This window comes from Hypanus sabinus, chromosome 10, assembly GCF_030144855.1.
Source record: "Hypanus sabinus isolate sHypSab1 chromosome 10, sHypSab1.hap1, whole genome shotgun sequence".
In the NCBI taxonomy this organism is placed as follows: domain Eukaryota; kingdom Metazoa; phylum Chordata; class Chondrichthyes; order Myliobatiformes; family Dasyatidae; genus Hypanus; species Hypanus sabinus.
Window position 1 is genome coordinate 148,151,184 of NC_082715.1, and position 23,322 is coordinate 148,174,505.

The following is a 23,322-nucleotide window of genomic DNA, read 5'->3' on the forward strand; positions in this document are numbered from 1 at the left end:
GAGGAAATAACCCCCTTTAATTTCTGCATCCATAATAGGAGTATCTAATATTGAAAGATCATCTGATGATAATTTTGGAAAATTCAATTTACCAAGAAAATCACACATGGTATTACGATCCTGAGGGAATTCAGAATGATACAGGGAGGTATAAAAATCTTGAAATGACTTATTTATCTCATCATGGTTAACTGTCAAATCCCCATTCTGTTGACGAATCTTAGTGATTTGATGTTTAACCAAAGCATTCTTCAACTGACTAGCTAACAGTTTGCCTGATTTATCACTATGTATATAAAAATCAGATCTGGTTTTCATTAATTGATTTTCAATCGGAGATGTAAGTAATAAACTATGTTCCGTTTGAAGTTCAACCCTTTGTTTGTAAAGCTCCTTACTAGGCGTGATCGAATATTTCTTGTCAATCTCTTTAATTTTATCAACCAATAAAATACATTTTCTCAGACCAACAGAGTAAGAGATAATCTGTCCATGTATATACACTTTAAAAGTGTCCCAAAGTGTTCCGCAAGAAATATCATCTGCGGAATTAGTTGAAAAGAAGAAATCGATCTGTTCCTTCATAAATTTAATAAAATCCAGATCTTGCAGTAAGGTAGAATCAAATCGCCATTGTCTAATATTAGAAGCTGTATCCGTAAATTTAATAGAAAGTTTTAATGGAGCATGGTCAGAGATGGCTATAATATCATAATTACAACCAATTACCGATGGAATAAAACAAGAGTCAATAAAAAAAATCAATTCTCAAATAAGAATGATAAACATGTGAGAAAAAAAGAGAACTCTTTGTCGTTAGAATGCCAAAATCTCCAAATATCAAAAACTCCATTATCAGTCAAAAAGGAGTTAATACAAGTGGCCGACTTACTGGGTAGTCTGAATAGATATAGATTTGTCCATCAAAGAATTTAAACAACAATTAAAAGTCACCACCCATTATTAACTTATATTCATTTAAATTAGGTAAAGAAGTAAATAAGGACTTTAAAAAATCAGGACAATCCACATTTGGAGCATAAACATTAACCATAGCAACCTTTTTATTACAAAGTAAACCCGTAATTAACAAAAATCTACCATTCGGATCCAAAAAGATATCGTGTTGGACAAACGCAATAGAGGAGTCAATAAAAATTGAACCTCCCTTTACTTTGGCATTCGAATTCGAATGATACTGTTGACCCCGCCAAAATCTAAAAAAAGTGATATTTGTCCTCCTTCCTCACATGAGTTTCTTGTACAAAAATGATATGAGCATTAAGTCCTTGGAATACTTTGAAAATCTTCTTTCGTTTAATTGGATGGTTTAAACCATTAGTATTCCAAGACACGAAATTAATGGTCTGAGCCATATTTCTAAAATCAACCCTTTGGTATAAAAAGGGTTAACCAAATTGTAAACTCATGCACCCGGAAGAGGAACAAAAATAGAGAGCGGACCCGGAAGTGATGACATCGTAGACATATTTGAAGTTCAAAAACAGCCCAAATGAAAAAACTAAAACAAACTGGTAAAAGAAAAATAAAATTAGAAAACAGACCATCCCCCACCCCCCCAAGAAAAAGAGAAAAAAAAGCCAAAATATGGCTAAAAAGGAAAAAATGAGACTAACTCTATCCCCATATCAGCGGAAGACCACTCCGTATATAAAGGATATATATTAAAAAAAATCACCCAGACTTTAAAAATTATAATCACTACACTAAAACCACACTTCTTAATATACTTGGTTGTAAAAAAAAACAAAAAGAATATAATCACTAAAAGCTTATAAATCAGGTTATAACCCAAACAAATCAAGAAATATTTAAACTGTGATAAGCGATGCATTGTAGGAAGAAGACGAGAGAAAAAAAATAATGCCATCTTAAAGAAAACCAAGAATAGTTTTCCAAAAAACCACCATCTTAATAAAAAAGAATTCACCTTCGAAGGAACAACAATAATAGTCAAGAATATAGTATAATGGCTAAAGTGTATAAAACAAAGCGATTAATATGACGAAAACACACTTTAACTTAAATATAAAGTATAGGATAAGCCTACACCAATAGCCAGATACTAAATCTGGTTTGAGGAATCGAAAACTATCTTACACGATCAGAATCACTCATTTATTAGAGATTAGTGTCTGTAACAGTAGGGAAGTTCTCCTCCAGATAACTTCTTGCTTCAGATGTAGAAAGGAAAAGCTGACGTGGAGCATTCGGCGGAGAGATTCTAAGCTTCGCAGGGTATAAGAGCGCAGGTTTTAGATTTTTCTCATAACATTCAGACATCAGAGGTTTAAAAAGAAGCCTTTTCTTCATAACTTCAGGACTAAAATCTTCAACCAAACGGAAATAGTAATCTTGAAATTTAACCATTCCTACCCACCGAGCCACACGAATAAGTTGTTCTTTGTCGTGTACATAATGAAACCGGACAACTACAACCGAAGGTTTAGCTGGAGCACTCGATGATCGACGCCTAATTCTATGTGCACCATCAAGTAACTGAGGGTTATCTGGGAAAACCGACGGGAACGCATCTTTTAAAAGTTGAGCAAAATATTTCAAAGGGTCGTCTTTTTCTATGCCGCCTGGGAGACCAAGTATACGTAGGTTCTGTCTTCTGGACCGATTCTCAAAGTCGACATTCTTAGCTTTAAGTGTTTCCACTAGTTTAGTGGTCGAAATTAAATCTTGTTGCAATTTTTCAATTATCAAATCCCGTTTCCGAGCATCTTCTTGCAGAGATGTGATAAGAGCTTGCTGCTGGTTAATTACTGAATCCGTCTTATCCATATAATCTTGAAAAGTATGAGTGTGAGGGCAGCTCGTTGTTCTCGGTGTCGGATGTGGGAGGTCCTGGAGTCTCCGAGCCTCCCGGACGTCCACATCTGCGCCAGGTGCACCGAACTGCAGCTCCTGAGGGACCAAGTTAGGGAACTGGAGCTGCAGCCCGATGACCTTCGCCTGGTCAGGGAGAGCGAGGAGGTGATAGAGAGGAGTTACAGGCAGGTGGTCACTCCGGGACCACGGGAGGCAGATTGGTGGGTCACAGTCAGGAAGGGGAAGAGGCAGGTACTAGAGAGTACCCCAGTGGCTGTACCCCTTGACAATACTGTTGGGTGGGGGGGGGGGGACAGCCTTTCTGGTGGAAGTGACAGTGGCCGGGCCTCCGGCACAGAGGACGGCCCTGTAGCTCAGAAGGGTAGGGATAGAAGAAAGAGGACCAGAGTAATAGGGGATTCGATAGTCAGGGGTTCAGACAGGCGGTTCTGTGGAGGTGATCGGGAGTCCCGGATGGTAATTTGCCTCCCTGGTGCCAGGGTTCGGGACGTTTCTGATTGTGTCCAAGATATCCTGAAGTGGGAGGGTGAGGAGCCAGAGGCCGTGGTACATGTAGGTACCAATGACATAGGTAGGAAAGGGGAAGAGGTCCTGAAACGAGAGTATAGGGAGTTAGGAAGGCAGTTAAGAAGGACCGCAAAGGTAGTAATCTCGGGATTACTGCCTGTGCCACACGACAGTGAGAGTAGGAATAGAATTAGGTGGAGGATGAATGCGTGGCTGTGGGATTGGAGCAGGGGGCAGTGATTCAAGTTTCTGGATCATTGGGACCTCTTCTGGGGCAGGCATGACCTGTTCAAGAAGGACGGGCTACACTTGAATCCTGGGGGGAGCCAATATCCTAGCGGGGAGGTTTGCTAGGGCTACAGGGCAGACTTTAAACTAGTAAGATGGGGGGGGGGGGTGGGAATCAATTTGAGGAAATCATGGGAGAGGAGGTTAGTTCACCAGTAGAGCAAGTAAATAGACAGTGTGTGAGGGAGGAAAGGCAGGTGATGGAGAAGGGATGCGCTCAGCCCGAAGATGTAGGGGAGAAGAAAGAAAAGGATAATAAATTTGAATGCATTGTTAGGGATGAAAAGAGAGGAGGGGGTGGAGAGTATCTTAAATGTATCTACTTTGAAAACTATATCAGCAAGTTTGCTGACGATACTAAACTGGGTGGCAGTGTGACATGCGAAGAGGACGTTAGGAGAATACAGGGAGACTTGGATAGGCTGAGTGAGTGGGCAGATACTTGGCAGATGTCATTCAATGTGAATAAATGTGAAGTTATCCACTTTGGAAGCAGGAACAAGAGGGCAGAGTATTGTCTGAACGGTGTTGAGTTAGGTAAGGGAGAAATGCAAAGAGACCTAGGAGTCCTAGTTCACCAGTCAATGAAGGTGAATGAGCAAGTGCAACAGGCAGTGAAGAGGGCAAATGGAATGTTGGCCTTTGTTACAAGGGGAATTGAATACAAGAGCAAGGATGTCCTTTTGCATTTGTACAGGGCCCTGGTGAGACCACACCTGGAATATTGTGTACAGTTTTGGTCTCCAGGTTTAAGGAAGGACATTCTGGCATTTGAGGAAGTGCAGCGTAGATTCACTAGGTTGATTCCTGGGATGGCAGGGCTGTCTTACGCAGAGAGATTGGAGAGATTGGGCTTGTACACGCTGGAATTGAGGAGATTGAGAGGGGATCTGATTGAAACGTTTAAGATAATTAAAGGATTTGATAGGATTGAGGCAGGAAATATGTTCCAGATGTTGGGAGAGTCCTGTACCAGAGGGCATGGATTGAGAATAAGAGGTCAGTTATTTAAAACAGAGTTGAGGAAGAGCTTCTTCTCCCAGAGAGTTGTGGAGGTGTGGAATGCACTGCCTCGGAAGACGGTGGAGGCCAATTCTCTGGATGCTTTCAAGAAGGAGCTGGATAGATATCTGATGGATAGGGGAATCAAGGGATATGGGGACAAGGCAGGGACTGGGTATTGATAGTGAATGATCAGCCATGATCTCAGAATGGCGGTGCAGACTCGAGGGGCCGAATGGTCTACTTCTGCACCTATTGTCTATTGTCTATTAATGCTAGGAGCATTGTAAGAAAGGTGGATGAGCTTAAAGCGTGGATACCTGGAATTATGATGTTGTAGCTATTAGTGAAACATGGTTGCAGGAAGGGTGTGATTGGCAACTAAATATTCCTGGATTTAGTTGCTTCAGGTGTGATAGAGTAGGAGGGGCCAGAGGAGGAGGAGGTGTTGCATTGCTTGTCCGAGAAAATCTTAGGGCGGTGCTTTGGAAGGATAGATTAGAGAGCTCCTTTAGGGAGGCTATTTGGGTGGAATTGAGGAATGGGAAGGGTGTAGTAACACTGGTAGGAGTGTATTATAGGCCACCTAATGGGGAGCGTGAGTTGGAAGAGCAAATGTGTAAGGAGATAGCAGATATTTGTAGTAAACACAAGGTGGTGATTGTGGGAGATTTTAATTTTCCACACGTAGACTGGGAAGCTCATTCTGTAAAAGGACTGGATGGTTTAGAGTTTGTGAAATGTGTGCAGGATAGTTTTTTGCAACAATACATAGAAGTACCGACTACAGATGGGGCAGTGTTCGATCTCCTGTTAGGGAATGCGATAGGTCAGCTGACAGATGTATGTGTTGGGGAGCACTTCGGGTCCAGTGATCACAATACCATTAGCTTCAATATAATTATGAAGAAGGACAGGACAGAACCTAGAGTTGAGATTTTTGATTGGAGAAAGGCTAACTTTGAGGAGATGCGAAGGGATTTAGAGAGAGTGGATTGGGTCAAGTTGTTTTATGGGAAGGATGTAATAGAGAAATGGAGGTCATTTAAGGGTGAAATTATGAGGGTACAGAATCTTCATGTTCCTGTTAGGTTGAAAGGAAAGGTTAAAGGTTTGAAAGCACCATGGTTTTCAAGGGATATTAGAAATTTGGTTCGGAAAAAGAGGGATGTCTACAATAGATATAGGCAGCATGGAGTAAAGGAATTGCTCGAGGAATATAAAGAATGTAAAAGGAATCTTAAGAAAGAGATTAGAAAAGCTAAAAGAAGATACGAGGTTGGTTTGGCAAATAAGTTGAAAGTAAATCCGAAAGGTTTCTACAGTTATATTAAAAGCAAGAGGATAGTGAGGGATAAAATTGGCCCCTTACAGAATCAGAGTGGTCAGCTTTGTGTGGAGCCAAGGGAGATGGCAGAGATTTTGAACGATTTCTTCTCTTCGGTATTCACTAAGGAGAAGGATATTGAATTGTGTAAGGTGTGGGAAACAAGTAAGGAAGTTATGGAACCTATGACAATCAAAGAGGTGGAAGTACTGGCGCTTTTAAGAAATTTAAAAGTGGATAAATCTCCGGATCCTGACAGGATATTCCCCAGGACCTTGAGGGAAGTTTGTGTAGAAATAGCAGGAGCTCTGACGGAGATCTTTAAGATGTCATTAGAAACGGGGATTGTGCCGGAGGATTGGCGTATTGCTCATGTGGTTCCATTGTTTAAAAAGGGTTCTAGAAGTAAGCCTAGCAATTATAGACCTGTCAGTTTGACATCAGTGGTGGGTAAATTAATGGAAAGTATTCTTAGAAATAGTATTAATAATTATCTGGATAGACAGGATCTGATTAGGAGTAGCCAGCATGGATTTGTGCATGGAAGGTCATGTTTGACAAACCTTATTGAATTTTTTGAAGAAGTTACGAGGAATGTTGACGAGGGTAAGGCAGTGGATGTAGTCTATATGGACTTCAGCAAAGCCTTTGACAAAGTTCCACATGGAAGGTTAGTTAAGAAGGTTCAGTCGTTAGGTATTAATGCTGGAGTAATAAAATGGATTCAACAGTGGCTAGATGGGAGATGCCAGAGAGTAGTGGTGGATAATTGTTTATCAGGATGGAGGCCGGTGACTAGCGGGGTGCCTCAGGGATCTGTTTTGGGCCCAATGTTTTTTGTAATATACATAAATGATCTGGATGATGGGGTGGTAAATTGGATTAGTAAGTATGCCGATGATACTAAGGTAGGAGGTGTTGTGGATAATGAGGTGGGTTTTCAAAGCTTGCAGGGAGATTTATGCCGGTTAGAAGAATGGGCTGAAAGTTGGCAGATGGTGTTTAATGCTGAGAAGTGTGAGGTTCTACATTTTGGCAGGAATAATCCAAATAGAACATACAGGGTAAATGGTAGGGCATTGAGGAATGCAGAGGAACAGAGAGATCTAGGAATAACAGTGCATAGTTCCCTGAAGGTGGAGTCTCAGGTAGATAGGGTGGTGAAGAAGGCTTTTGGAACGCTGGCCTTTATAAATCAAAGCATTGAGTACAGAAGTTGGGATGTAATGTTAAAATTGTACAAGGCATTGGTAAGGCCAAATTTGGAATATTGTGTACAGTTCTGGTCACCGAATTATAGGAAAGTTATCAATGAGAGAGTGCAGAGACGATTTACTAGGATGTTACCTGGGTTTCAGCACTTAAGTTACAGAGAAAGGTTGAACAAGTTAGGTCTCTATTCATTGGAGCATAGAAGGTTGAGGGGGGATTTGATCGAGGTATTTAAAATTTTGAGAGGGATAGATAGAGTTGACGTGAATAGGCTGTTTCCATTGAGAGTAGGGGAGATTCAAACGAGAGGACATGATTTGAGAGTTGGGGGCAGAAGTTTAAGGGAAACACGAGGGGGTATTTCTTTACTCAGAGAGTGATAGCTGTGTGGAATGAACTTCCTGTAGAAGTAGTAGAGGCCAGTTCAGTTGTGTCATTTAAGGTAAAATTGGATAGGTATATGGACAGGAAAGGAGTGGAGGGTTATGGGCTGAGTGCGGGTAGGTGGGACTAGGTGAGATTAAGAGTTCGGCACAGACTAGGAGGGCCGAGATGGCCTGTTTCCGTGCTGTGATTGTTATATGTTATATGGTTATAAAAGCCTTTATATCTTGTTTAAAAATTTGTTGTTGTTCAAAAAACTTTTTATCCATAACTTCCAGAAACAATTCATAAGTTAATTCTGTGCATTGCGAATTAGCTTGCTTCTTTCCGTTACCGTTCGGGTTCCACCCAGGTTGCCGTTCTTTAGATCTAAGAGACATTTCTGAGCGCATATCCTCAAAAATTCACAATAAACTCTTAACGATAAATCCAAAAAAATAGTAAGAGTCTTTTGGTGTAGGTAAAAATAAGTTGAATAAGGGTGATCAAAGGTTAAAAAAAGTAAAGGTTATGGAGCGAATCTGAAACAGTACTCACTGCATGAGCGTCACCCGCTGACCTCCTGTGCTGTGTCTCAATAAATAAAAAATAAGTAAAACTGAGCAATATTAAACCAGTAGAGAGATTATATAAACTCGTGGTTTACCAACACCCTCTGCCCTCCTCAGCATGGGCTAATATGAACCCTCCTAAGCTGCTCTTTCAACCCTCTCAGAAATGGCCTTATACACTGCTCAGTAGTTACTGCAGTGAGTAGGAACGATCAATGACAGCAGTGATCAAATCCCCTAGACATATACAAAAAAATACATTCAAGTTTGATTTAGAATGAGTGAACATGACAGGAAACACAAAGATAAGAATGGATACCTTCAAGCTGCTGCAGAAGGATTGTAGAATTATGAAATGACCAACAGAAACAGTAACAACTAAAAATGTAATGTATCCAGATAAAATGTGAAACCAGTAATCTCTTATTAAGGTACACACAGCTGCTGAATACATAAATTAAACTGGAACTAACCTATAACGATGAAGCGTTAAGCAGAAAAGTTTGCACAGGCCTTTCACAGCAGCGTCAGGCAGATCTGAAAGAACAAAATAAATCAACAATCTGCACCTGGTTTACACTCACCCCAATGGCTATGTCTTCATCTGTATTCATGATCCGAAAACCCTTGACGATATACAGACCACTAGGAAGCATCATACTTGCTTCCTGCCACATTATAACAGCATTACAGACGTAAAATAGAAGATAAGACTTTACAGCACAGTACAGGGCCTACAGCCCACAATGTTGTGCAAACATTTTAACCTGCTCTGAGATCAATCTAACCCTTCCTTCCTACATAGCCCTACATTTTTCAATTATCTGCGTGCCTACCTAAGAGTTATTTAACCACCGCCATCACTACCAGCAGAGCAATCCATGCACCCACCACTCTCTTTGTTAAGAACTTTAACAACCTCCTTTATGCTCCTCTGTCTCTCCCCAATGCACTCTAAGTTGTTGCTCTGACTAACTTCACAGGAATGAGTGCACCAAACTGAACCCATACTAGTAGGCATCATCGCACTACATGGAGAAGAGCAGCACTGACAGTGCTGCTGGTGCTCAGCCCCCCATGATTTGATAAGCAGCAGCTGCCTATGAGAGCTGCAGCCACTCAGCACTGAGAAGTGGGGGCTCAGGACCTGCACAGTCGACATAGGACATTACTGGGAACTGAAACACCTACCCCAAGTGCCCAAAGCTACCGTGCCTTTCAGCATTTTCATAATTACAATTCTAATTCAGGATCTACAATGTCTCTCCAACAAAACATGATTGCTTACTCCTGGAGAAGCATTTACCTACCTTTGTCGTTAACACAGCTCCCAAGATCAGAAAGTATCTGCTGTCTCTCTTTAACACTGGCTGTAGTCACTCTAGCAGCAAACCTCCTGAGAGTGTCTGAAACCTGAAAATTAATCAATATTATTTTCATTTTGTATTTCCCTAATCAAGTTATTTATCCCACAGCTATTGACAAAAAAACCACTGGCTGGGCCACAGTCATTGGTTCATAATGGATATTATGAAATAATGAAAAGAACCAGATCTATCCCCACAGAAGTGAACTCAAGGCACTGAAGTAGCCAAATGTGATTTGTACCTCACTCTGTGGCACAGGAAGGATCATTCAACATGTGAAATAAGCTAACTGACCCTAGCAGAGGGTAGAAGACAAAACTGAACTAACCAAGATACTAAAAATGCCGAATTTGCACTGACCAACATTGTGCCAACCTTCATATCTGATAGGTCAACAACTGTTACAGATTTTACACATTTTAATTCCACGTCCCATTCCAATATGTCAATCCATGGCCTCCTCTACTGTCGAGATGAAGCCATACCCAGGTTGCAACACCTTATGTTCTGTCAGGGTAGCCTCCAACCTGATGGCATGCACATTGATTTGTCTAACTTCTGTTAATGCCCCTCCTCCCCTTTTTACCCCATCCCTAATTTTTAATTATTATTTTTTTCTCTCTCACAATAACTCCTTGCCTGTTCTCCATCTTCCTCTGGTGCTCCCTTCCCCCTTTCTTTCTTCAAAGGCCTTCCGTTCAATGATACTCCCTCTTCTCCAGCCTTATATCCCTTTTGTCAATCAACTTCCCAGCTCTTAGCTTCATCCCTCCCCCTCCCGTCTTCTCCTATCATTTTGGGTCTCCCCCTCCCCATCCCACTTTCAAATCTCTTACTCTCTTTTTTCCATTAGTCCTGACGAAGGGTCTCAACCCAAGATGTCGGCTGCACTTCTTCCTATAGATGCTGCCTGGCCTGCTGCATTCTACCAGGATTTTGTGTGTGTGTTGTTACAATTTCAATAGTTTTGGTGAATGGGGATTCTTACCACCTGTGCCAATTGAAGCTGCAATTCTAGCAGCGTTATTGTGAAAATACTTTGCAGCTTACTGCAGCAGTGAAAGGTAACTCAAACAGCAGGTCAGGAATGCACACTCTGACCGAAAGCACCCTGACAACCTCCTGCTTCATTATTGCACTGCCATGTCTCTTTAGCTCCCATGCACAATGAACGTGCCTCCAGTTGGCACGATTCAACAGCCTCAGATTTCCTAATGGGAGCACTTTTCTACCTATGCCCCCCATGCCCAACTATCATTTCCACACCCATTCATTGACAACTACTTTAAAGCAGGCTGTTTGTGTTGTCCTGGTTTAGTTTAAGATTGCACCTACTGTACCATATGTTGAAAACTGCAAGAAATTTCAACATATTAGCAGGGAGATTTGTATTGAAAAAGACAACATTTAAGACAACCCATAATGAAAATTGTGTTAAGGAAATAAACATTTGTCAGATCTGTATGCCATTTGCTGATGAACTATGTCATTTTCTCCTCATTCACCATTAACAGCTTAACCTTTGCCTGTAAGGAAATAAAGAGCCTTCATCACATTGGCATCACCTCTAATCTTTCAAAATTAGGGTGCACAAAATATTCTAGCTAGGACCCAACAGTGAGGTATAAAGATTTAGACTAACTAGCTTGTTTTACTTTTCTTAAAAGTAAAGATCTGAAGTGATTGCCACATTTTGTAAACCTGAACTCCCCTTCCCTGCATCACTTTTAAAACCACATCATTTGGGTTATTTTTCCCAGAATTCATTACTTCACATACATTAAGTTGAATTTCTGTTTCCCATCTCAGTAGGCTGCCCTCTAAAAACTACTTCTATCCTCTATGCTCTTAATACTTTAACTGTACTTTAGTACATTGAATGTAGTCCTTGAAATTATGTCCTGTAGACTCCTGTGTTTCTAGTGTTAATAGATAAGTTACTCCTTCACAATGATTGGTTAGAAACAATAAACAAGGACACATTGAGCTGGTTGGACAATCTCTGGGGCATTCATTCAATTTCTAGTCATGCATTTACTGAAAGGATGAAGGAATGGAAAATGATCAATTCAATCTCCATTAAAAAAGGCAATCTCATAACATCAAGGCACACAGTTGCAATTTCTACTCTACTCTGTAACTTAGGAAAGACATTAGAAAGATATTTGTACATATTAAGCACATTCATTTTAAACCTCTTCAATGGTCTATTGCCTCCGTTCTTTGCTTTTTTCAAGTTTATTTTTCCTCTCAATGTTCCACCCTACATGAGTCTGAAGGTCACAATGAGTAATATCAACTTGTATTTTTTTTAAAAAGACTTACTATGTACACAGAATCTACTTGAGAGAAAGAGGAACAGAAAAGCAAATGGTGGTACAAATAAGTGATTCAACCCAGATACTCAACTTTTCTTTCATTTGTCTGTGAATGAATGAAGTTACTAAACATTTACTGAAGAAAGTACAGCTGGACTCGTACCAGCAGTTCTGGGCATCTTAACTTGGGAGAGGTAACACTTGCCTTCAAGGGAGTGCAGTGTGCATTTGCCAGAAATACCTGGACTGCAAGAATTAAGAGCTAATAAACATGGCTACTCTTTTACTCCCTAGTAAAGTCAAGAAGTGATTTGACTGAAATCTTAAAAATAGTATAAATAGGACAGCCCGCTTATAGAATTGACACCAGGTGGTTGCCTAAAAAATTAAACCCAGGGCTCTCAAGAACAAAGTTAGAACACACTGCTACATGCAGAGCTTGCCAAATTTGTAATTTTTTTCCCCAACCAACAGCAATTGATGCCAATCCAATTGTTATTTTTAAAATTAATATATTTAACTAGATTCTATTAGAGGAATATGAAGAAAATTAAGATAGTGCTAGGTCACAAATGCCTCATGATCTTTCCGCAGAGCGAAACGGTGTAAAAGGTCTAAATAACCTGCTCCTGTTTCAATGTCATCTGGAAAAGTGTTATTGCAACATAAACTAAATAAACCAACACTGCCAAAACTGTCCAAGGCCTGATATTGGTCTAACTTAAAATAAACAACCATAAGCCTGCACCAATAGCAACCATCAGGAATCTCGGACACTCCCAATAAATTGTATTTCTCCCTCCCCCTTCTACAGAAATTGTTCTCTCAAAATAACCCAGTGAAAGATAATGAATTAAAGTTACTACTACATTATAACTGAAAGTATGCTAAGTCACAAGAACAAAAAATATTACCATTAAAAAAGCAGTAATTATACATATTTGAAAATGAATTATACAGATTTCCATATAACCATATAACAATTGGTTTCTATTGATTTATAATTTCAGTTATTTCAACTGAAAATAACTCTTAAAACCCAGCCAACTAAGACTTTATTGCGGCAACAAATAAGGACTACTGTCCAGCAACAGGTGGCTTTGACAAAAGTACCTCAGAAGACAGAAAGTACCTCATTGAGTGCTGGGGTTTGGCCAAAAGATGTGCAGGTGGGGAGGGAGGGAAAGAGGAAAAATTCACAATCAATTCCTCATCTATTGCTGAAAACAGATATGTACATGTTAAGTAAGCCATGATCGACTTTCCACAGGATTGAGTAGCTTGCTGACATACAATTTTAACTAACCCACAATGAACATTCTTTTGGATATCAGGAAACTGGTGGCTCAGATCCCATTTCCAACAGAAGAAAGTGGAGACAAAATGTCCTTCATTGCAATAAGAAACCACAAAGATAAATCAATGTTTTCCTGTGTTGTACCGGTCTCAAAGCTTCACAGAGTCAACGTACAGGGTACATCGACTGAAGTCTGACGATGAACATGGATTCACCAAATATACAAAAAGGAGATCACTGCTTCTTATCTCTAACTTCACCTCAGTGCTAAGCTTCTCACCATTTCATTCAAGGATGCTCATCTCTCATCCATGACCTGCCTTCATATTTTGTCTTTTCGTTATAATTTCCCTCCACTGTATCAATACTGTGAGTACGCCTATCTCCGAAGTAACTGTCATACATTTCCTTCCCATTATCCGTCCACTCCATCCCGTTCTCTGCCTCTCTACAAAGTTACGAGACTCCGATCTCCTGTCAGCCTTTCTCTTCAAAGTGTCCCCTCACTCTCGAGGACTCGTGTCGTTTTTTTTTCCGCCGTCCATCCCTCGAGTTCTGCTCGTTCCTCCAACTCCACCTCCCCCTCACACCCATTCCCCAGTCGTGGATGAGTCTAGCCCTTTCTCCCGCCCCGGCCGTATATTCTGGGACTGTGTCTATCCGTCTCTCGATCACTATACTAACTCAGTCCTTCATCGTGCACCAGACGGACCACAGCTCCGAGGAGAATCATTTCAACTTTAAAACTGCCAGCACAGACCTGCGTGTCCGTCGCCATTTCCCACTACACGCCGGAAGAGAAAGAATAATAACTTCCGGGTTGCGTAGCCGGCCTGGAACCGGGAGGCGGGACTGTTGCTGGTTAACAAGCAATGGTCCAGCTCAGCTCTTCTCCATCAACTACAACATGCTGGAGGAACTCAGCAGGTCGGGCAGCATCTGTGGAAACGAGTCGTCGATGTTTCGGGCCGAGACCCTTCGTCAGGACTGAAGGAGGAGGGGGCAGGGGCCCTATAAAGAAGATGGGGGGAGGGTGGGAAGGAGAAGGCTGGTAGGTGACAGGTGAAAAACCAGTAAGGGGAAAGAAAGATCAAGGGGTGAGTGAGGGAATAGGCAGGAAAGGTAAAGAAGGAATGTAAGGGGAAAGCGCTGTGTAGTAGAAGAAGGCAGAGTCATGAGAGAGGTGACAGGCAGCTGGAGGAGGAGGCAGAGTGAAACTGGGATGGGGGAAGGGAGAGGGAGGGAATTACCAAAGTTGGAGAATTCAATGTTCATGCCAAGAGGCTGGAGACTACCCTGATGATATATGAGGTGTTGCTCCTCCAACCTGAGTTTGGCCTCATCATGGCAGTAGAGGAGGCCATGTATGGACATATCTGAATGGGAATGTGAAGCAGAGTTGAAGTGGGTGGCAACCGGGAGATCCTGTCTGTTGTGATGGACGGAGCGGAGGTGCTCGATGAAGCTGTTCCCCAATCTGCGTCGGGTCTCGCCGATGTAGAGGAGGCTGCACTGGATGCAATAGGTGACCCCAGCAGACTCACAAGTGAGTGTTGCCTCACCTGGAAGGACTGTTTGGGGCTCTGAATGGTAAGAGAGGAGGTGTAGGGACAGGTATAGCACTTATGCTTGCAGGGATAAATGCCAGGTGGGAGATCTGTGGGGAGGGACATGTGGACCAGGGAGTCGCAGAGGGATCGATCCCTGCAGAAAGTAAATAGGGAAAGATGTGCTTAGTGGTGGGGTCCCTTTGAAAGTGGTGAAAGTGCGGAGGATAATGTGCTGGATCTGGAGGCTGGTGGGGTGGTAGGTGAGGACAAGGGGAACTCGGTCCCTGTTGTGGTGACAGGAGGATGGGGTGAGAGCCGAATTGCGGGAAATGGAGGAGGTGCAGGTGAGGGCATCATTGATGATGGCAGAAGGGAAACCTCAATCCTTAAATAAAGAGGACATTTCAAATGTCCTAGAATGTAAAGCCTCATCCTGGGAGCAGATGCGGCAGAGACAGAGGAATTGGGAATAGGGAATAGCATTTTTGCATTTGGTAGAGTGGGAAGAGGTATAGTCGAGGTAGTTATGAGAGTCAGTGGGTTTACAGAAGATGTCAGTGGACAGTCTGTCTCCAGAGATGGAGACCGAGAGATCGAGAAATGGGAGAGAAGTGTCTGAGATGGACCAAGTGAATTTGAGGGCTGGGTGGAAGTTAGAGGCAAAGTTGATGAAATTGACAAGCTCAGAATGGGTGCAGGAAGCAGCACCAATGTAGTCATCAATGTAGCGAAGAAAAAGTTGGGGAGCAGTACCAGTACAGATTTGGAGCATAGACTGTTCCACATAACCGACGAAGAGGCAGGCATAGCTGGGGCCCGTGTGAGTGCCCATAGCTACACCCTTGGTCTGAGGAACCTTTGTGATCTTCTCCATCAGCGTCGGGCTGCGGATGCAAACTATAAAAGTATAAGTTTGCCAGCTAAGGACAAATCCAACTGATGGTTTAAAATATTTTTATTCTTGGCTCAAAGGCTCATTGATTCTTAGAGTCACTCAGCAGGAAACCAAGGCTCTTCAGCCTCATGTTCGTAACTTACTGAGCCAGTTCCATTTACCTGCATCCCTCTGAACCTTTCCTATCCATAAACCTGTCCTACCTGTCTTTTAAATGTAATTTTATCTGCCTCTACCATTTTTTCTGGCAGGTTGTTTCACTTAACCATCATCCTCTCTAAGAAAATCCTTCCTCCTCAGGTCCTCTAAAAATATTTCCCCTCTCATCTGTGACTCCCTCCAGCACAATAACCCTCAGAAATCGCTGCCTCCCTATCTGATATTGGTTTATTGTAGATAACCTGTTGTATCGGAGGGATAGGAAGGTCGGCAGAGGGGATGGTGTGGCTCTGCCGCTAAAGAATGGCATCAAATCAAGAGAAAGAGGTGACATAGGATCGGAAGGTGTTTAAACCTTGTGGGTTGATGTAAGAAATTGCAAGGGTAAAATGACCCTGATGGCAGTTATATCCAGGCCACCCAACAGTAGCTGGGATGTGGACTACAGATTACAATGGGAAATAGAAAAGGCATGTCAAAAGGGCAATGTTATGATAGTCTTGGAAAAATCAGATCTTAAGAGAGTGGTTTTGTTGCATGCCTAGATGGCTTTTTAGAGCAGTTTGTCATTGAGGCTCCTGGGGGATCAGCTGTACTGGATTGGGTGTTATGTAATGAACTGGAGGTGATTAGGGAACTTTTTAAGATAAAAGAATCCTTAGTGCTCACTATATGACTGACTGCAACTTGAAATTTGATGTGGAAAATGTAAAGTCTGATGTAGCAGTATTTCAATGGAGTAAAGGAAATTACAGTGGTATGAGAGAGGAGTTGGTCAAAGTAAATTGGAAGGAGATGCTGGCAGGGAGACAGCAGAGCAGCGATGGCATGAGATTCTGGGAAAAATGATGAAGAAAGATGTATTCCAAAAATGAAGAAATACTCAATTGGTAAAATAGTACAACTGTGGTTGACAAGGGTAGTCAAAGCTAATGTAAAAGCAAAAAATAGTAGGAAGCTAAAGGATTGGGAAGCTTTTAAAAACCTACAGAGAGCAATTGAAAGAATCATTAGGGAAAAGATGAAATATGAAAGCAAGCTAACAAACAATATCAAGGTGGATAGTTAAAGCTTTTTCAAGTATGTAAGAAAATAATAAAGAAGTGAGAGTGGACATAAGACCACTGGAAAATGAGGCCAAAAAAATAATAATAGGCGACAAAGAGATGGCAGATGAACTAAATAAGTATTTTGCATCAGTCTTCACTGTGGAAGACACTAGCAGTGTGCCAGATGTTGAAGGGTGTGAGGGAGGAGAAATGAATGCAGTTACTATTACAACAGAGAAGGTGCTCAAAAAGATAAAAGACTAAGGGTACATAAACCACCCGGACCAGATGAACTGCATCTTAGGGTTCTGAAAGAGAAAAGAGAGAGCAGTAGGGATTGTGGAGGCTTTAGTAATGATCTTTTAAAAGTCATTGGATTCTGTCATGGTGCCAGAGAACTGGAAAATTGCAAATATCACCCCACTCTCTTTAAAAATGAGCAAGGCAGCAGAAAGGAAATTATAAACCAGTTAGCCTGATCTCAGTGGTTGGAAAGATGTTGGAGTCCATTGTTAAAGATAAGATTTTGGAGTACTTGGTGACACAGGACAAGATAGGACAATGTCAGGATTGTTTCCTTAAGGGAAAATGTTGGCTGGTGAACCTGTTGGAATTCTTTGAGGAGATTACAAGTAGGATAGAGAAATGGGATGCAATGGATGTTGTATATTTGGACTTTCAGAAGGCCTTTGACTTTCATAAGGTGCCACACACGAGGTTGCTTACTAAGTTTAGAGCCCATGGTATTACAGGAAAGTTACTAGCATGGTTAGAGCATTGGCTGAGTTAGGAGATTGCGAGTGGAAATAAAAGGATCCTTTTCTGCTGGGCTGCCAGTGACTAGTGGTGTTCCATAGGGTTTGGTGTTGGGACTGCTTTTTATGCTGCATATCAATGTTTTAGATGATAGAATAGATGGCTTTGTTGCCAAGTGTTGCAGATGATACAAAGATAGGTAAAAGGGCAGGTAATGTTGAAACAGGTAGGATGCAGAAGGACTTAGACAGATTAGGAGAATGGGCAAGAAAGTGGCAAATGAAATACAATGTTGGATAATCCATGGTCATGTATTTTGGTCATAGAAATAAATATGAACACTTTTTTCTAAACTGAAAGAAAATCCAAAAATTTGAGATGCAGAGGGACTTGGGAGTCCTTATGCAGAACAACCTAAAGGTTAACTTGTAGGTTTGAGTTGGTGGTGAGGAAGGCAAATGCAATGTTAGCATTCATTTCAAAAGGTCTAAAATACAAGAGCCGGGATATGATGCTGAGGATTTATGAGGCACTGGTGAGGCCTCACCTTGAGTATTGTGAACAGTTTTGGACTCCTCATCTAAGAAAAGTTGTTCTGGAATTGGAGAAGATTCAGATGAGGTTCACAAGGATAACTGGGAATGAAAGGGTTATCATACGAGGAATGTTTGATGGCTCTGAGTCTGTACTCGCAGGAATTTAGAAGGACGAGGGGAGATTCTTATTGAAGCCTTTCAAATGTTGAAAGGCCTACATATGGTAGATGTGGAAAGGATGTTTCCCGTGATGGGGGAGTCTAGGACAAGAGCACACAGCCTCAGGATAGAGGAGATAGAGGAGCCTCCATTAAACACAGATGCAGAGAAATTTCTTTAGCCAGAGGGTGGTGAATTTATGGAATTTGTAACCACAGGCAGCTGTGAAGGTCAGGTCGTCATGTGTATTTAAGACAGAGATTGGTAGATTCTTGATTGGACATGGCATCTAAGGTTCCAGGAAGAAGGCTGCTGAGTGGTGCTACGGAGGGGGAAAAAGGAACAGCTATGACTGAACTGTGGAACAGACTCGATGGGCCAAAAGGCCTAATTCTGCTCCTATGTCTTATGGTCTTACGTACTGAGATACAGGAGAAAGCTTTTATTTCATGTGCATTCCAGATAGATCATGGTATCAAGGTAGTAAGAAAAAGAGAATGTAGAAAATGGTAAATATGAGAGATTCAGCAAAAGCTAGAAATCCAAAGCACCCAAAATGCTACTGGACTCAGTAGGTCAAGCAGCATCAATGGAAATAAATAAACAGTCAACATTTCAGGCCATGATCAGAATATGGATTTGCAGGTACAGAGAAAGTGCAGTTGCTCCACATCCCCATCTTTAATCCAAAATGAATGAAAAAGAATTTGAACAATAACATGGGTTCTGGTTCTCTTTCCATAGATATGGCCTGGCCTGTAGAATGATTCCAATTCCTTCTGTTTCTAACTGTCACTGGCTGTTGTGTAAATTCTGGAAATTCTTCCATCTCTCTGTGCCTCCATCTTTCAGATAACCTTTGGTGGAGCACAAAACTTTATTTACTCTGAGCTGTCAAATATTGTCTGATGGTGCTTCTGTACATTGCCTTTGAATGCCATAATTTTTACCTAAATGGTAGCAATGGATGGCCACGTGGAGCAGTTAATGCTGTTGTCTCATCTGGAGGGACCTGACTTTCCACCTAGCCTGAGATAGGTGAAGTGACAAAGTGCTAATTTACTTTCATTGCCCTATGTCACTTCCACCTACCCCTGGCCTTTGTCAATTTCACCTATCTCCTCTCAGCTTCTGGTGTCATTTCCACACTCCCCTCCCCTATCTGCTTATCAACGCCGCCTCCTTTTCCTCTAGCCCTACCCTTATTCACCTATCTTTACTCCAACCTTTCCCTCCATCTATTTACACTGGTTATCAGTCCAGATGAAGGGTCTTGACCCAAAACATTAACCTGCCTGATCAACGAATTCCTCAAGCATTTTTGTTTTGCTCCAATTTCCAGCATCAGAGTCTTGTTCCTCCCTGAAATATTTACTGTTTCTTTTTCTACAAATGCTGCATGACCACCATCCTCTTTTTTATTTCAGATTTCCAACATCTGCACCATTTGCTTTTCACTCATGTTATTTCAAGATTCAGATTTATTTGCACATGTACATCAAAACATACAGCAAAACGTGCCGTTTGTGTGAGAAACATGTGGTGGGGCAGCCCGCAAGTGTCGCTCACATTCCAGTGCTTACATTGCTTCCCCAGAATGCTTAGCAGAGCAACATAGGGCACAACAAGCAAGAAAACAAAAACAGCAAAACAATCCCTGTTCCTCCCTCATACCTACCCACCCACATTCAAGGTCCTTCAAACCCAGGACAGGCCTTCAGCCTTCGGCAGTCTTGGACTTGCAGGGATTCAGAGACTCGGGACTCCGACCATCAAGCCTTGACTTCCAGACTTCCAATTGATCTTCAGGCTTCAATTTTCAATATCAACCCCAGGACTCACAGATCACTGAACTCTAGGCCTTGAACTCTGGATTCAAAAGTTCAAAGTACTTCATTAATAGATAATGGATCACATCATTATCCAGGAAATCATTTGGGCAAATAATCAAATTAAAATTAAAGATCGGGGTAAGATAGCTCTTGAAGTAGGTAGTCAGCAGACAAAATCAAAGGGTAAAAGCACATCAAGTATGCTAGAGATAATGGGAAATTAAATGACTAACAGAGAACCTACAGCCGACAGCACACAGTAAGAGAGAAGACCTGCATAGGAGGGTGCTCCTCTAAGGTTTTAAGGAACAGACTGTGTGTATCATCTCTGTTTGGCAACAAAACCATTTATTCCATCATCTAAATCATTGATATAAAACATAAAAAGTAAACGGTCCCAACACTGACCCCCGTGGAACACCACTAGTCACTGGCAGCCAACCAGAAAAGGATCCTTTTATTTCCACTTGCAGCTTCCTACCAATCAGCCAGTGCCGTAACCATGCCAGTAACATTCCTGTAATACCATTGGCTCTAAACTTAGTAAGCAGCCCTGTGTGTGGCACCTTATGAAATTCAAAGGCCTTCTGAAATTCCTGATATACAACATGCACTGCATCCCCTTTATCTATCCTGCTTGTAATCTCCTCAAAGAATTCCAACAGGTTGATCAGGCAAGATCTTCCCTTAAGGAAACCATGCTGACTCTGTCCTATCTTGTCATGTGTCACCAAGTATGTACTCCAAAACCTCATCCTTCACAATTAACTCCAACATCTTCCCAATCACTGAGGTCAGGCTAACTGGTCTATAATTTCCTTTCTGCTTTCTGCTTTCTTCTTAAAAAGTGGAGTGACATTTGCAATTTTCCTGACCTCCAGAGCTATGGCAGAGACCAATGATTTTTGAAAGATCATTACTAATGCCTCTACAATCTCTACCACTACTTCTTTTTGAACCCTAGGGTGCAGTTCACTTAGTCCAGGTGACCTATGTACCCTAGGGCTTTTAGCTTTTTGAGTACCTTTTCTGTTGTAATTGTAATTGCATTCATTTCTCCTCCGTCACGCCTGGCACACCGCTAGTGTCTTCCACAGTGAAGATTGATGCAAAATACTCATTTAGTTCACTGCTATCTCCTTTTACCCTGTTATTATTTCTCTAGCCTCATTTTCTAGTGTAGCCAGTATAGCTGTTCCCTAATAGGTTCAACAACAAACTGCTCTAAAAAGCCTCTGCATAGTCATTCAACAAATTCACTCTCTTGAGATCCATTACCACCCTGATTTTCCCAATCGATGTGCATGTTAAAATCTCCTATGACTATCATAGCATTGCCCTTCTGACATGCCTTTTTTATTTCCTGTTGTAATCTCTAGTCCACATCCCAGCTACTGTTGGGAGGGCTGTATATAATTGCATTATTGTGAAGTCTTCACTTCTACTACATGTGACATCTATCACTTTTCTTACCTCCTTTTCAAGACCAAACTCCTTTTGACCTGTGCAACTCTTGATAACACTCAACATAAGGATTGGGTGCAGTCCTGAAAAAGGGTCTTGGCCCAAAGCGTCAACTGCTTATTGATTTCCATAGATGCCATCTAACCTGCTTGGTTCTTCTAGCATATTTGTGTGTGTTGCTTTGGATTTCCAGCATCTGCAGAATTTCTCGTGTTTACAAGTATTAGCAGCTACATCTCATCTTTCACCTTGGCAGTTTTGAGAAATAATTTGAGGAACTTAAAATATTACAGAATTCCTTCCCATTTACAGAAGAATCTAGGCTGATGTGGAATATACCTTAATGTTTCTGGGGTCCATGGTGGGCGGGTCAAAGAAACAGCTTTTGATGTGAACATAACTCGGCTCTAGCAGAGTTGAGGTGAACTCCTGTTCCCAGAGGTCGGAATTTGCTCCTCTGGATTCCAACATTTCTTCTTTTCATTTCTAATTTCCCATGGATTTTCCAAGAGTGGCAAGGTAGTGTTCAGTGGTGCTAGAAAGTTTGTGAACCCTGTAGAATTTTCTCTATTTCTGCATAAATATGTCCTCAAATGTGATCAGCTGTTCACTAGATAAAGAGAACCCAATTAAATAAATAGCACAAAAACATTTTACTTGTTCATTTATTTATTGAGAAAAATGAACCAATATTACATGTATTTGTTGGAAAAAGTATGTGAACCTCTGGGGTAATGCCTTCTGCAAAAGCTATTTGGAGTCAGGTGTTCCAATCAATGAGATGAGATTGGATGTGTGGATTGTAGAGGTGCCCTGCCCTATATAAAAAAAAAGACACACAAAGACAGATTACTGGCAGAGCCTTTTCTTCTCGGTGAAGATCTGTTTATGTGTACCATGCCTCGATCAAAACAACTTTCAGAAGGCCTTAGAAGAAGAATTATAGAGGTGAATGAAGCTGGAAAAGACTACAAAAACATTTCTAAAGACCTGAGTGTTCATCAGCCCACAATAAGAGAAAGTGTCTACAAATGTAGGAAATTCAGTACTGTTGCTACTTTCCCTAGGAGTGGGCATCAAGAGCAGAACTTGCAATGCTGAAGGAGGTGAAAAAGAACCCAAGGGTAACAGCAAAAGACCTGCAGAAATCTCTAGATAAAGTGTCTGTTCATGTGTCCACTATAAGAAAAATACTGAACAAGATTTGTGTTCATGGAAATACACCACAGAGGAAACCACTACTCTCCAAAAAAAAAAACATTGCTACACATCTCAAGTTTGTAAAAGACCTCCTGGTTGTTCTATAACACTTCTGGGATGATGTTCTATGGACAGATGAGACAAAAGTTGTACTTATTTAGCAGAAATCCACATTGCTATGTTTGGTGGGAAAAGGGCACTGCATACTAACACCAAAACCTTATCCCAACTGCAAAGGTGGAAGGAGCATCACGGTTTGGTGGTGGTTTGCTGCCTCAGCACCTGGACAGCTTGCAATCATTGAATCATTGAACAATGAATTCAAAATTGTATCAAGGCATTTTACAGGAAAATTTCAGGACAGCAGTCCATCACATGAAGCTTAATAGAAGTTGGATAATGCAACAAGACAATGATCTGAAAGACAAGAGTAAGTCAACAACAGAACGGTTTAAAAAGAAGAAAGTTCATGTTTTGGAATGGCTGAGTCAAAGTCCTGATCTTAACCCTATAGAAATGTTGTGGAAGGACCTGAAGCAAGCAGTTCATGCAAGGAAGCCCACCAATATCCCAGAGATGAAGCAATTTTGTAAGGAGGAATGGCCTAAAA

The 23,322-nt window shown here is 41.5% G+C and overlaps 1 protein-coding gene across 2 annotated transcripts in view; it reads right to left on the reverse strand.

Moving 5' to 3' along the window:
- gcn1 (GCN1 activator of EIF2AK4) overlaps positions 1–23,322 on the reverse strand; it is a 278,383-nt gene that overhangs the window by 180,693 nt on the left and 74,368 nt on the right. Inside the window, exons 1-3 of one of the 2 annotated variants that reach the window (XM_059983223.1) lie at positions 13,873–13,954; positions 9,441–9,543; positions 8,604–8,667 (exon numbers count right to left, since the gene is read on the reverse strand). In XM_059983223.1, coding sequence (XP_059839206.1) covers positions 8,604–8,667; positions 9,441–9,543; positions 13,873–13,890 — 185 coding nt within the window. In that variant the 5' untranslated portion in view covers positions 13,891–13,954. Of the gene's footprint in view, positions 1–8,603; positions 8,668–9,440; positions 9,544–13,872; positions 13,955–23,322 lie in introns of those variants that run through there. The other variant, XM_059983222.1, reaches the window with a different exon arrangement.